The sequence below is a fragment of the Haliaeetus albicilla genome, chromosome 18 (genome assembly GCF_947461875.1).
Source record: "Haliaeetus albicilla chromosome 18, bHalAlb1.1, whole genome shotgun sequence".
Classification (NCBI taxonomy): domain Eukaryota; kingdom Metazoa; phylum Chordata; class Aves; order Accipitriformes; family Accipitridae; genus Haliaeetus; species Haliaeetus albicilla.
This window is the reverse complement of record NC_091500.1, coordinates 6,147,234-6,162,748: the sequence shown is the minus strand read 5'-3', so window position 1 is coordinate 6,162,748 and position 15,515 is coordinate 6,147,234. Positions and strand designations below refer to the sequence as shown.

The 15,515-nt window shown below is 44.3% G+C and overlaps 1 protein-coding gene across 1 annotated transcript in view; it reads right to left on the bottom strand.

Moving 5' to 3' along the window:
- Window positions 1-2,549: 2,549 nt before the first annotated feature.
- Window positions 2,550-15,515, bottom strand: part of LOC138689690 (uncharacterized) — a 66,004-nt gene continuing 53,038 nt past the window's right edge. The window contains exon 2 of the mRNA XM_069805611.1: window positions 2,550-3,422. Within this exon, the coding sequence (XP_069661712.1) occupies window positions 2,740-3,422 (683 nt within the window). The 3' untranslated portion in view covers window positions 2,550-2,739. The remainder of the gene's footprint in view (window positions 3,423-15,515) is intronic.

The window sequence follows — 15,515 nt, the reverse complement described above, 5'->3', positions numbered from 1 at the left end:
AATGCGTATTATTGAATGAGATGCCCACAGGCAGGACTCCTCTTTGCGTAGCAGTGAAGCCCTTTTGTGCCACGGTGGGGCTGCCCAGACATACCTGAGCTGGGTTTTAACCAGCTGGCTCAGCATGGGCTGCGGACAAACCCTGCACGAGAATTTGCAGAAGCGGACCCTGCGGCCGCAGCATTAGCAGAGCGTTGGGCAGGCTCAGGCTGGCTCAGGTCGGTCGGGGCTGACGTGCACGTTTCGGCCGGACCCCAGCCACAAACAGCCTCTGTCTGTCTTGTCGGCTCTGCAGCCAGTTGCTGTGCCCACGTGAGAGCCAGCGGTTACCAAGTAAATCTGAAAGTTGCTAGTTCTGGCTATGGGCTCTGGTCCTGCTTTGTTGTCAGGATGCTGCAGGACCAGACAGCTTGGAGTCTAGACTGCAAGGGTGTTTAGCATCTAATATCTTTAGCTGTGGGACCACAGAAATCTGATTGCATTAGGAAGAGGCTCAGGAATAGCATTTTTCCTTCCCTGCCAGCTGGATCACATTCATGGTATCTTTGAGAAAGAAGAGTATTGCCTTCACAGCTGAATATCTAATGCTATAGGCAACTTTTTCAGGCTTTTTCTGGATTTGCATACCGTGTAAACTGTTCCCAAATCCCTTAGACAACTAAATGAAGCCAACCCTAACCTTGCTTGATAAAGCATCAGCAGCTGCACAGCAGGATTTTCTGAAGTTATCTATATAGAGGAATATGGCTGCGTGACTTGCAAATACTATCAGTATTAGGCCATGAAAAGTTACTATTCGAAAACAACAGGATAAATCAAGTAACACTATCAAGATTGGGAGAATATGCTATTTATTTACTACCATGTTAAATTGAAAGAGGGAAAGATGGGTAAAAATGAAAAATATTCCTTTTATTTTTTTTAACCATAGAGCTTTCCCCCTTCTTTTCTGTCCTATATTTCATAATGAAGGAGGAGAAGTGATAAACTTTTCTATACTCTTGCTCTTTTAGTCTATGGAAACTACAATAGTCAAATCAAAAGCCAAAATGTTTTTAAGACACTCCTTTTATCTCCTTTTGTTGAAACACATAAAACTAAAAGGTAGTGTAGGCCATCTGTGAAATGTCTTTCCACCTTTTTTGCTAAACACATCAGAGGAAAAAAAATCTGATCAGCCCTTAAAAAAACCACAATCGAACAGGACAGTTGCTTTGTCTTTCAGACACAGACTCAAAAATATGGGTAGGTTTATATATAAATATATATACAGTAACCAAAACCTCAAATTCAAATACACCTGAGCTTTGGGGAAGCTTGTATATTCATTCAATCTTTGTGGCTTAGGCTCATCTGTAACAGAAATATTTGCAAATAGACAGAATACTTCCTCTTTAATCTTATCTAGCAATCTGTCTGTTCGTCTGGGTTTTTCCTAGAGATGGCCTCAGATCTTGATATCTGAGGGCTGCACGGCTAAATTAAGGCGAGATCATACCCAACTTCACAGAGGCCTTTATTTTCTCTCGTTTGCCACGAGCATTTGTTTCATTTTAATTCATTGGGATGAAAGGCAGAGCAGCCACACAGCCTGCCTCAGCCTCCACTGGCCCTGTGCTTGGCCCACCTTTGGGAAAATATCTTATTTTGACCGATGGTTGTTTGCTCTATGGGCAGACTGCGGCCGAGATGCACAAAATGGCTCTGCGAGAGCTGCGAGTCCTCTTTCCCGCGGCTCTTCCAGAGCACCGAGCACATCCCGACCTTTGGCTCCCAGCTCTGGTGCCTCTGTCGGGACAGGCAGCGTCCGAGGGTACCTCACCAGCCGCTCTCCAGGTCACGCATCTTGGAGGGGCGAGCCCTGGATTCGTGCCCAAGAGCTCTTTCCCCATCCACAAAGAGGATTGTTTGAGGTTTCACGCCTTCAATGCCACCTTTAGGCAAGCCGCTGCAGCTTGGCAATAGGAAAAAGATGGTGAAATGTTGGGATCTATCCACGTGTGCCTGGCTAATTGCTGTAAATTAGCTTGGCCCATTTATGCCCTTGAAGAACCTCAGGCACCACTGGCAAGTAAAACAGATACGCGGTGCCTTTGGTTCACACTCTCTCAGAGGACAAGAGGTGGATGAGGCTGTTTGGTAGCTGTTCAGACCAAGTACTGCTTAGACAACTACCATGCATTGTATTCTGAACAATTTTTTATGGCCCTTACCTGCATCAGTAATTACAATTACCCCTGAAATTTAGCGCACTGGGAAGAGCTCCAACTTCAACAGAGCCGTGCCATGCAGTGTGGATGGAGAAGAATAGGAGAATTTTTCAGGGTTTTGTTATGTTCTTTCCTGTCTGTGTCCCCCACATTGCTCAGAGGGGTTTTGTCACCTCCTCAAGCATTTTGTCACGGTTAACTTCTCACTGCTTCAGATTCTCCGCATTCTCTGTGCGAGACCTCACCGATTCCTACTAGTGCTCGTGTGGTTAATGGGTGAGAGGAGGGGAGCGAGCACATCCGAAAGGAATGCAAGAAATATAAACAATTTTATTAACAAGACCACAAAACTATTTTTTAATATAGGCAGCCATTTACAAGGAGCAAATAAACAAACAAACAGAAAAACCCACTGGGGAGACGTGGTCGGTGTCGGCGAGTGCAGTGAACTGGCACAGACGATATGGGCAGGTTTGGGTCGGGTCCCTTTCCTCCACCCGACCTCCACCGTGGGGTGCAGAGCCCGGCGCTACGGCGGTGGGGTGCCACGCGTGTCCTGCTGCGGTGCCAGCGACGACGCCAGCTGCGTCAGGGCTCGGGCGATGGTGGAGAGGTGGCTGTTCATCGTCCGCAGCTCTGCCAGGATGTCGCTCACATTCGCCGACGCCTGCTCGGAGCTCGGGGGCATGGCGTGGGCAGCTGGCGGCGAGGGAGCAGCCCCCGGAGCCCTGTCTCCCATAGGTGCTGCCTGGGGATTTCCATCGTGGGAGGGGTGGGGGGGTGTGCTGCTGCTGCGCTTCATGCCTTCCAGGGAGCCCGTTCTTATGGGTGGTTGGTCTTCCTCCTTCCCTTGAATGGTGGCGAGGGTTGCAGAAGCAAGGAAGGGCAGCCAGTTGATGAGGTGGGTGGCACTGCCGGGTGGGACCACCGGCAGATAAAGTCCAGGGTGCAGGGATGGAGCAGAGGCGGGTGGCGCGGGAAGAGAAGGGAGTCCAGGGTGAACAGTGGCAGCAGAAGTTGATGTCGATGGTGGAACAGGAGGTGGTTTGGGATGTAGGGCTGCAACGCAGGCAGGTAATGGTGGTGAAAATGACGCAGTACCGGTGTCAGAGGAAGAGGAGGGTGATGCTGGAGCTGTGAAAGGTCCAGGTTCTTCAGAGGTTGGTGGTGAAGTGGCAGCAGGTGGAGCGTCAGGTGTGCAAGGGTCTGAGTCTGCAAGGAAGACACATCATGAGCCTTGATTCACACACATACTTACATACAGGGACTGTTGCTTGCTGTCACTTCAGTGGGACCGGGCCTTTTTGATTCAAGGGAGAACAGTGGTACTCTCTGTAAGGCCAATTAGAAAAGAACAGACATACTCACAGACAAAAGCCTGCTGTAGGTAAACATGCAACTTAACATTATAAATCTAAAGTATCCTTCCACTCTGATTCTTCATAAAGCCTGTGGACAGGCCTTAACATTTTTCTGGTTGACATCTCATAGGTATGCATTAGCTGGTGAATCACCTACTGTGTTTTCCTGGCCAGTCATGGAACGATGGTAATGTCCTAACTGACTCAGATCTCCCATGGAGATGTGAGGGCTGGACAGCTGCTGCCAGAGCCAAAGTTAATTACTGCTTCATAGAGGGTCCCAGTTTTCAGCATTCTGCTTTGAATGGACAGGTCATCACCAGAAACAGTAGGAGCTAGTTCGTGGCTTAAACTCTTCAATAGCTTTATTTTTTATGTGGAAGCATGACAGAGTTCACACAATTAAAATTAGACATAGATCCCTGCCTGTAGATATTTAGCAGCTTCAGCTATAAAAATCAACAAAGAGACTGAGAAAGAAGTTTTTGACACTGTGTGTCCCAGCTTGACACCTATGCTACCTTGCAAGCAGTTCAGTGGACCTCATCCAATGTCCACTGAAGTAATTAGAAACATGCTTGCTTGGACTGAGTTCAACATATACAGTGTAGGATGACAGAGCAGCCTCTGGGGAACATGCAAAGGTTTGGAGAGCCACTCTATGGTCCAAGGTGCTCTACCCGCTGTGCTTGGTTGGTAAATACTGTATGGTAAGGATGATCCTATTTTTACAATAATTCTGAAAGCCAGAAATGTAATAGGAAATGTTAGCCTTTCAACAGCCTCGAGTATCTGCATAAGTGGAATTACTATACCACGCCGCTGATCTTTATTTTAGCATTGGGAACGCATTATACAGAAGGTGGTGAGATGCTACAGGAATGGTCAGTGTAAGACAGATGGATTTTAAAACTACTTCTGCTGCAATTAAGTGCAAATTTTAAGGCACTGCTGTGGATACAAAGACACAAATTAATAGATTTATCTAGGTTAAAACAACCTAGAGAAAGCCAAGTACTAAGGTGTTAACACCATACTATTATTATTTCTGGCATCTAAAAAATCTGATGTGAGAAATCCATTTTCATTACTGGCTGGTTTGGTGTTCCAGATAGCAAACTGAAACTGTGAGTCAAAAGCAAATGAGGGCTTTTCTCCGTCATTTCTAACACCAAACCAATTGGACATGCAGCCAACAAAAGTCCATCTTTGTCCCACATTGGACCACCATGTTTTCCTTAACCAAACACACATTTTGGTTGGAGGGGATTATGACACAAAATTCAGCATGCTCTTATGTCCCTGAGATTTTTACGGAAAGTTACTGCAGGTTCCTTGAAACAGTTTCCTTCCTTTGTATATTGGCTTTCTTCCCAACACAAAGTCCTTGCCTACACAGGCGCTCGATCCCTTTTCACTAGAGGTGGGCTGAGGATGTTGGACATTGGGTTTCCAAACTGTTATTGATTGGGCTTTGGTTTTTCAAAACAAAAAAAACAAAAAATAAAGCACAGTTCGAATACAGGTTCCATTTCCATCCAAACCACCAAAGTTTGCAAAGGGTGAGATGAAAGGTTCAGGTTTGGCTCAACCGTAGTGTTAACCAGAACAGTGTTTATGGTCCATATATAGCACGGCTAATCCCTGTTCACACACTGGCCAAACGAACCAAATTAAGTGTAACGTTTTTCCATACATCGGAGAGCAGAGGAAGCTCAACAAACCTTGAGGTAATCTGGTTTAGACAAATAACTGTCACAAATTATTCTTAAATGGTTAAAGAGTAATGGGGGTTAAAATACAAGGAGCGGTAACTAATACAAAAATAGAGACAAAAATCTGGTTGCCAAAGGCTCTCCTTTTTAGTTGCAATCTTTCCAAACAGCGTGGCTTCCCTATCAGAAGCCACAGCTTTGTCATCCCCCTAATCCCCCCTTAAGATTTATTTATGCCATGCAGCCTTTTAAACACATCTTGCTCAGCTTGATCAGGCTCCCATACCTCCATCTAAGAAATTCCACATGGGCGTCTGGGCACCCGCACAGGGATCCTGACGTATCCAGGACATGTGGAAGCTGTTGCACGGCTCAGATCAACGGCTGGCTATGTGCACAGCTGACATTGTGCAGCGACTGCTTGTCTGGATGGGGTCTGACCCCGCTGCTCAATATCCAAAGACCCAAACTGATGATGAAAACTGTAGAATCACAGCATCGCTGAGGTGGGAAGGGACCTCTGGAAACAGTCTAGTCAAAACCCCTGCTCAAAGCAGTGTCAGCTAGGGTCAATAATTTTTTCTCCATGGACAAAATTGCTCGGGCATGTTTGAGAAAGCCCAAGAATAGGGAAGTCCTAAGCACAATGAAGCATGGAGCAAGCTACTACAGTTGCTTATCATATACAACAGGATGGTTCTATTTATTTCCTTCCTCTAATTCTGTTTGTTTTATCTGACTGTTACAACTCATCACAACTCTAGTGCTTGCTTTTTTCACTTTTTTGCACAGCCTCAGCAGAAAGAGAGTCTTCTTAACTGGAGCATCCAGGTGCACACGAATTCCTGGGGCTGTTAGATCTGCACGTAAACAGAGCTGTAGCTAAGTGGGGTTGGATGGATGCCTGCAGAGAAGAGAGATGTTGAAGACGAGGTGCTCAGACAAGTACAGCGACCTTCCCTAAACATATCAACCACTTGTGCATGGTCATTCAGCAATGTCCTGTACACCCAGTCTACAGAAGATGGGTAGGTACTGTACCGTATTCCCACAAGCAAAGACTGACTGTTCAAGGCAGGCTTGTAGCTTAGAAGAAAAGTTATTTCACCAGTTAGGGAAGTTAATCCAGGACTCAGAAAATCTGGATTGGGATCCACTTCATCTAAACAACTGAACTGTAAGTGCCTAGTGAAGAAATTCCATGAGTGCACCTGCATTTTCTGTGTTGTATAGAAAGGGAAAGCCCCCAAAAGGAAGGCTTAGTCAGGGAAGGCTGTATCTCTCTGAACAACCTCAGAGTCACTTACTTCTTTCTACTGAGTGCGTAGGGAGCTTGGCCTCATCCTTCAGGAGGATTGGTTTACAGAGATGGGATTCAGGTCACCTTTAGCTTTAACAGCCTACAGTATAGATGTCTACATCTTATCTAATTCCCTAGCCTTTCTTCATAGTCAGTGGATTAAATAGGTCTAGCATCACCTCTTTATTGCTAGAATGAGAAATATTTGTCCTCATCTCTTTGCTGGGAATAATGTAGGGTAACTAACTTGGCTGTGGATGCCATGCACTGAAAATGCCTACATTTCAGAAAATAACTCCTATACCAGGTGCATAAAAATAAGATGGATGCCGAGTTTATAAACAGTGGATGCCTGACATTCACTACCCTCCTGATCTACTACGGATCTCCCAAAGAGAAAACAGTGGCACATCTTTGTGTTACCTATTTGCAAATAATTATTGGGAAAACTTCTGCACTGCCACCTCTGAGAGGACATTGGGATGTTAAAAACACACAGGACTGTAAATAGGCCAGGTGATATAGTAATGAGAGAGAGCACAGGAGCACCTCCAGGAGAGGATTCCCTCGTACTTGTCCTGCCCATGATGATGGATGTTACCAAAAGATTAATGGGCTGCCCTGGGAGAATGGCGAAACTAAAGTTACTTTAAATGCATTCATCTGTATGAGAAGAGCATGCATTTAACTTTTCAGGCAGTCTTGGCTATCTTAGCTGCTTTTGTTTGACTACTGATTTTATCTGCCTTGCAGCCAAATTGCTGCAAACTCTGATTTCTTAGTCTTTTGTCAGCTAAACAAGGGAAAGGTCTGTGAAGAAGAAACCTTGAGGGAAAAGCAGGGGCATGACTTTCCACTGGCTATCACACTGCATGGGATTCAGCTCATCTAACATTAGCCGTTTAGCTGTCATCTACTGCAAGGCAGTCTTCCAGGCTCCAGCAGAGAAAGAAGCACCTCTGGGGACAAGACATCCCAAGCTATCAGGTCCCTAAGAAGGGTGGGAGGATCATGCTCTGGAATGTCTTCCCTTTCCAGCACTTCTTGTAGCACTAAGTCAACTATCTTAGATGGGCTGACTAACTTCTAAATGGCTGAAGTTGAGTGAGCTGCATTCCTCGCTTTATGTATAAATAATGCAAGTAATTTCCTATCAAATCAGAATAGTAGATGGGTAGTGCTGCCTCTGTGTTCCCGTGGAAGGCATAAAACCATGGAGATAAGGTTTAAGGTGCAAGAGAATAGAGACTTAGTCCCCTAGAGTGCTTCAAGGAATGAGCTGGTGGTTCAGCAGGTGATAATCTTTCCAGCGAGTCAGCACTGAACAGCCAACCTATTTGGATGATAAAGATGCTAAGATGTTGAAATGAGTAATGCAGTCCCCTCGATGACACAGTAAGCTGCGGGAGGTCTTTGTGCACTGCCCTTTCTGCTCAGGTTTACGAAGTTGGTCTAAAGCTAGCAGCATCTGCGTGTGTGCCTGTGAGACCGAGCGCATGCACGCACTCCGACTTCATTTTGCAGCTGCTTCCAAAGAAAGTCTAAATATACGCCTGCCTCCTCTTTCTAGTAAGAAGTGAAACTAAAGTCCTAACAGCTTGTGGTAAATGAAAGTCCAATAGCAACATTTGTGTAAGCGAGGGCGGTACTGCTTTTGCACGGGCAAAGTCCATCTTTGGAATCTGAATCTGAAGCCATCCCTCCTGTGCTGCTCAGGTTTGGTTCAGATACAGAGTGGCATTGCTTCCCACTGCTGGTCTGCAGTCAAGCTTAGAAGGGCTTCCAGCTGTAAATCAAGTTTAGAAGGGATTAAATTACAGCATTGTGTAAAGACACTACTGGACATTGCATTAGAATAGGTCTGAAAAAAACATCAGCGTGAGCACTCCAGGGTCGGTGTTTGCACATGTGTGATTTCAGAAACTGAATTTGGTTCTAGATATTTTGCCTAGCATCTTTTTTTTTTTTTTTGTATGAATGCAAACTAGCTCTGAATATTCACTTGCTTTTGGGTGAGCAGCTTAGAAATGCATAGAAAATTCATAAAAGCATTGGGCAAGCTTATTGTTAATTATTTTTTAGATAAAGCAAATTACAATTATATCCTCGGAATCCACTCCTCTTTGCATACATGGAAATATTCCCAAATATCATATATATCAAGTTACTGCAATCTTTAATGATAAAAGTGTTTTCATGTAGTTAAATATGCCCACTCAAGCTCAGGAGTTTTGTACAAAATATTAATTTGAAAAAAGATATTAATAGTTCACAGTGTTCGAAATCAGCCCTATTCCTCTAGTTCTCAAACTCCATTTCACCCGTCACTCCTACAATTAAAAAAAAAAAAAAAAAAAAGGATTTTGGAAATAATTGTAGGTTACCAGAAACATGCTGTAATGGGGCACGTGGCAAAGTCTGTCCCAGAGTCCAAGATATTTCACCAAAAATACCCAAACTCTGTCTCTGTGCTGTCAGATTAAAAACCTACTGGTTGAGTCACTTCAGCAAGGCTCCTTTCTCTTGCCTCTTGCTTTTTAAGCAGCCTAATAACAATTCATGAGCTACTCTACAGATTTTAATTCGCTTATGAGTTTTTATGACTTCATAATCTCATGCATCTCTTTGGAATTTTTTTTTTCTTTTTTTTTTTTTTAATTGTGGTCTGTTTTGGGGTCTGTTTCTTTTCTTTCAGGTACAATACATCAGGCCTAGCTGGACTGGGCTTTATGTGACTAATCACATTATGACTCCTGTGGAGTTGTGCTCTTTCAAAATTTCTTGAGTAATAGTCTGTTATGAGTACATACTTATTCCCATGTCATGCGAACAAATTTGTTCTCACAGTTTGTCATGGGCCATCTGCTTTTTCATCTTTGTCCCTGGCTTAATTTCAGTGAGATTTTATTCACTTCCTGACAAAATGTGCTTTTTTACACTCATTTGGGACCAGATTTTCCAAGAACCTGAGGTCCTTCTTTGACACCTACGGGACAAAGCCAGACTTTTTGAAGTGCTCTGCAGCTCCTGTTATTTTCTAAAGAAGAAGAGTCCCTGAGGATGCCCTGACATCTCAGCGTGGAGAGGGAACGGGAAAAGAGGAGGTAGGCACGTTGGAGAGGTAATATTGTTGGGCAGCAGGCAATTCCTTATGACAATATTCATTGCCTAACACATTTTTCCCGCTGTGCTCAAAGCACTGCACAGACGAGTCTCACACTGGCTGCACTTTATGGGGGCCCAACTGAAACACATGAAAAATGAAATGCCTTGACACAAGTCCACAATGGAGCCGGGAGCAAAGGCCACTTTCATCTTCCCCATCAACTGACATTGCCAACGCAGCCCTCTGATGGCTCCTTTACCCTACCACTCTCTTAATGCATCTTCTTAAACTGGGGAAACCTTCCCCCCGCCCCGCTCCTTTGCAGCACAGAAATAAGGCACAGCAGGAAAATCTGTTGTGTTTAAGGAGACTGCCAGCCCAGCCCTCCCCATAGCCATGCAAAGATGTCTTCTCTTCTCCACCCACAGGTACTCCCCTTCCCAAAAACTTACTGAGGATGCAGAAGTGGCTGGAGAGAGTGTTTAAGTCCTCTGAAACTAAAATGACAGCTACTTCCAGGTAGCCAAAAAGAAAGAGTAAGGACAAGAAAGCATTATAATTGATCGGACCACTTTGTCCATTTTGTCTTGTGTTTTGCCTCTGTCAAGGGTCAGTAAATGCTGCCTCAAAGTTAGCTATCAAAAAGTCTTCAGTAACAGTTACGCCATCGTCTGCTGTAGGAAATTCTCTCAACATTCCATTAATGAATCAGGTGCTTGGCCCAGGACAGATGTTTCCACTGTCTACGATCACCTTTCATACAATGCAGGCCAACAAATTTGATTCAAGATCAGGCTCAAAATGGACTGCAACTGTATGGACTACAACTGAAAGTAGAGCTGTTGCTTAATTACCTCTTTGAATGTAGCCATTAGGTACACCAAAAGGTTTTTCCTGTCTTGAAGCAGAAAGCCTTTCCAACATGTTTAATTCTTCTAAGAGTCTTGTTTTCTTTCCTTAATAGGTACCATTGTGTTTCTAAATGTCCTTATTATGTTCTTATTAGCCTTATAAAGATCGCATCCATTTTAAAGTTATTTTTTCTTTTTCTTTTTCTTTTTCTTTTTCTTTTTCTTTTCCTTTTTCTTTCTTTCTTTTTCTTTTTCTTCTTTTTTGGTAAGGTTTTGGTGTCGATTAACTCCTATAGCAATGAGTGTCTCAGGTTAGTTTTGCATTGTGTGAGGAAGTTTTTCCATTTACACAGCAGATTTTTGATACTAATCAGCCAGACAGCATTTTCTCTGAAACCACCTGTGTATCTACTCTTTGTACCTTTCAATAGCACTTCCTGCCACACATGGCCCTAGAATAAGCCTGTGATCACATAAAATTCAGCAGGTACTAAAAGACACAAAAGACTAGACAGAGGATGTACACCATTTGCCTTTAGCCCAAAGTCTCAGGCAACTAGGAAGATTATAGAAACAAATCCTGAAGTTGCAGACATTTTGGGTTTTTTCTTTGCTGGTTTGAGATTAGTTTAATTTCTTTACATATATGCTCTGGAGATTTCAAACCAGATTCAGATGTTAATTAACCAAGTGTAGTTATATTAACCTGCTCTTTTTTTTCCAGGAAAAAATACGAGACACACCATGCAATCTTATGGTTTTAATAGCCAGTGAGTCAAGTCTGGAAATTTGTTATACATGAGTCAATGAGATTTCAGGTTCCTACAGAGTGTCCAGCAAGGACACTGTTCAGCCAGCAGCAGACGGGCCTCTGTTGCCTTCACCGCACGGCTCTTCTTGGGCTGATTAATGAAACAAACTACATCCAGGCTGGGTTACCCTGAACCTCTGCCATGTTATGCTTTAGACAGGATTGTCCTTCTCAAAGGCTTGTCACAGCAGTGTTCCCCACAGAAACACAGTGACTATACCTTTTCTCGGGTATTTACCATCTGACTGCCCCAGCACAAGGCTTCGGCTAAGCCTTATAGTCTAGAATTTTATACCATAGCAGACCTAAGGTCCAGCAATCCTTATCTCGTACCACTTCTCAGGCTCTGGAAACTCAGTACTCAAATGCAAGAGATGATGAAAAAGAGTGCAGGAAGTGTCTTGCCCCATCTCAAGCAGAACCAAGGCTGTTGGTCCTCCTTGGCAAGAACGTCTGGGTGAAAGAGGGAGAGGCTGAGTAGGAAGTCATGATTAGACATAGCACAAGAGACTGTATCTGCAAGATTAGCTTGGCTGTTGCACTGCCTAAGAGTCTGCAGGCCAAAACCTGCTTATCAAGCTAAAGGTGGACACTTTGGCTATACAAGAAAGAGGCCCTAGGTGATCTGCAGATGAAAAGGGAATGATCTTGCCTTAAGTATGCAAGAAAAGTAGAAACTAACTAATAGAATTCATTAAATTTTCATATATTTCCCAGTATGTTTCATCCCCAGAGGAACGATGCCATTTTTAGGAAAATAATCTTGTAACGAAAATCCCCTGAAACTGCACAGCCAGAGGTGCTTTTTCTCATCTTCATACACTGAGGAACTGTATAGGCTATGTCTTTCCTACACAGCTAATCTGGGTGGGAGACAACCATATCTGAACACCTGAGTTATGCCAGTCTGGACATGAGTTATTTCCCCGAATGACCCTACTGCATCTTTGCTGTTTGTGAACTTTCCTGAGTGTGTCAGGAAAATTGGAGGGGAGGAGGCATATCTCATAATTTTTTGTATTTAGATACCCAGGGATTCTTTCCCAATCTCTTGTGTCAGATGTGGGAGAACTTGCTTACTCCAAGTAAAGGCTTGTGGGAAAGTCCTGAAAGATTCGACTCACTCGTGATCAAAGGTGGGTCCTCACTGCAAAACAGGTGAGTGCCAGCCCATGGCCAGACAGTACCCAGGCTTCTTATCCCCTCCTCAGAGCTCCTGGCCTGAACTGAAACCACCTCCCAAGCCTGAATGAAGCTTTTAACACGTGCAGAGTTGGTGCCCTGAAGATGTACCTTTTGTCCTAACTTTCATTTCAACTGCTAGATATGCCCAGGCAATTGTAGCAGGCATCATGGAAATGCTGTCTTCACAAAGACATTTTGTCTTCAATAACATTTTCTTTTACACCCAAGTCTAGCCGGAGGTGAATTCTTTTGTTTAATGAAGAGCCACAGTTCCTTTGGAACAAAATGTTCTCCTGTAAGCTGGGTGAGCCGCGGGTTTTATTGAAGAACAGTCCTGCAGACCAAGACAATGCTGTACTTCACTACCCTTTTTGAATTACCACTCTGTCATTTCCCAGAGGACCATGATCGGCCGACCACTAAACTCTGCTTTAAGATCTTATGCCCGATCTAAATGAGACAGAATGAAGCCCTGGAGAGATTTCAACCCTTGCTTTGTTGAAACAACATTGCTTTGTTTGGAATGTATTTGCCTTTGTACTGGGGAATGAAAATGTAACTCAGTGCCTAGTTTTGAAATACATAAATACAGCGCTTTTGGTAATGTCGCATATATAAGGAGATCCATAGCATATGCTCTTTCTTACACAGCTCTTTTTCTTGGAGATCTTCAACCAGTTTTGAAACCTTCAAGCTTTGAGTCTTGTGATAGCTCAGTGAAGGAGGAACATATCATTTCTGAGTTACAGGCTGGCACGGTGACCCAGTTAGGAAATCTGTAGCAGACTTGAAATGAAACCCAGACCTGTGCTTGCAACAGTGAACTCAGCCTTCCCTTATGTCCAGTTCGATTACACAACCCAGTAGCCACCCAAATGTTCATCACACCCACTCACAGCTCCAGTCAGTGGTCACCACTGCTTGGCTCCCAGGTCTCCCCCCGTGCTTTACTTTAATACCCTTAGATTATGAACTGAATAGATCTAGGGATATGATCCAGGTCTTTTCACCCTATGGTTGAATCCTGAGCTGGCACCAGTTGGACAACTGAGACAGTTGGACTTTTTCCTACCCCTTCTCCCTAATTTACTGTTGCTTCAGTGCACCTTGGGGCAGAGATTGCATGAACCCAGGCCCTTGTTTTACCATTGACTGTGTATCACACAACGCCTTTGTCAGCTGTGTACAAGCAGCCAGAGAATTTGGGGTGTGATGCACGTGACAAGGATGGAAGAACCGCACTAGGAGCTCCTCAGTCCCTCACCCCTCCACCTACCCACCGCGCATCCTCCTGAATAACTAACTGGAGAAGATGTTCGCCCACTTGGAGAGCAAACAAACACGTCAGCCCCGCACAAACAGAGGTTCTTGTCTCTCCATCTGAGTCCGTGTCCTTTGATTACCGTGGGTACCAACTCCCAGTTGATATTTTGGGCTGTGCAGGGTGGGCTTGGATGCTCACTGGGTGGAGGGACACACCTCGGCAGGGCAGGAAGGAAGAGTGATTCAGCCACTCCTTGCTCTCAGTCAATATTTACCCGGTGGTTCTGGGTTTGCGGGAGGGATGGTTTCTCTCTGGGGTCACACTCCCACCCTCCTGAGCCAGGCAGCTGGAGCCACCAGCCCAAGAGTGTGCTAGCAGCCTTCTCCTGGGAGCATGTCCTCTTTTTTTTTTTTTAGGCTGCATTTTGGATGCAAACTGGCGCGCTGCAGCTGCATCTCTTTTTCTTGTTTTTTTTCTAATTGTAGTCTGGAGTTTTCCTTAATGGGACAGAGAAGTCTTTGAGACTGGAAATGTGCTCTTCTCTTTGTTTCTGGTAAGACATAACACTGGCCTCATGGGACTGCACTCCAACAGGGATATTTTAGTTCTGCCTGGCTCAACTTCTTGCTGGCCCGCGGTCTGATTGCTGTTTGTCACTGGGACTGCAAGCGCTGGGGAACAGAGACTGCCCTCACTGCGGCTGCTCTAGTAGACTGGAGCCCTGAATTTGGCTGGGCTTCCCAAGCATTTCCACGAGGCAAATAGTAACACTAATTTCAGCTGGACACTCTAGTCCTTGCTTACATTCTTAAAGGGCCGTGTTGTGCTGCGTTCACCTCGTTCTCCACGTTAAATGTATTGCTAGATTTCACCCTGGGGGCTCTTGCGTCCTGCTGGTGGATGATTATATTCCTCTGCTTGAGAGATTGAAGATGAAAGAGCACTTTGAGATCCCTTTTGATAGATGGAGATACCCTTCTGGCCCAGTCCCCGATGTGATTTTGTGAAGGTGTTTAGTATGTCCCATCCTACAGAGATTGGTCTCATATGTACTGGTGTAAAACAGGAATAATTCCATTGGCATCAGTGTCATTACACCAGCATAATCATGGGAGAAGGAGAAGAAATAGGCCCGCAGGGATTTTTTTTGTTTTTTTGGGGGGGAACCATGCTGACTGTAAAACCACAGTAAAATTATTTTTAAATGAGGAAAATTTCTTTAAGACAGATCAGCCTCTTAAAAAGAGAGACAAATGGAATGAAATGCTGCAGTTCAGAAAGTCCTGCGGTATTTGGGAAATGGGGCAGTTTGCTGCAAAGGGAGAAGTAAATAGCCAAAGCCAGGAGAGTTGCAAAAAGAGAAAGACACAGAAAATGAAGTTGCTTATGAATTACATTATCAAAACTTCTCATAGCACAAGAGATGAGATTGTAGAGGCAAGTTTATTCTCAGCACATGTGTGGAAAAATGTAAACCTCAGTAAGAACCACTGAGTAAACCTGAGAAAAGAAAATGACTGTGCCTGGAAATGTTTAGGGGATGGTGTTTGTCAATTAATGAAATGAGAGGTCACCGTTTGCAGCTCAGTACACAGCAAAGACGTACACAGACTAAGTCCAAAGAAGGAGATTTTTTTTCTTTTTCCCCAGTAAGAGGAATGCAGGGGAATTCTTCTCTGTGCTTCATCTGCAATTGATTTTTTTCTTTCATA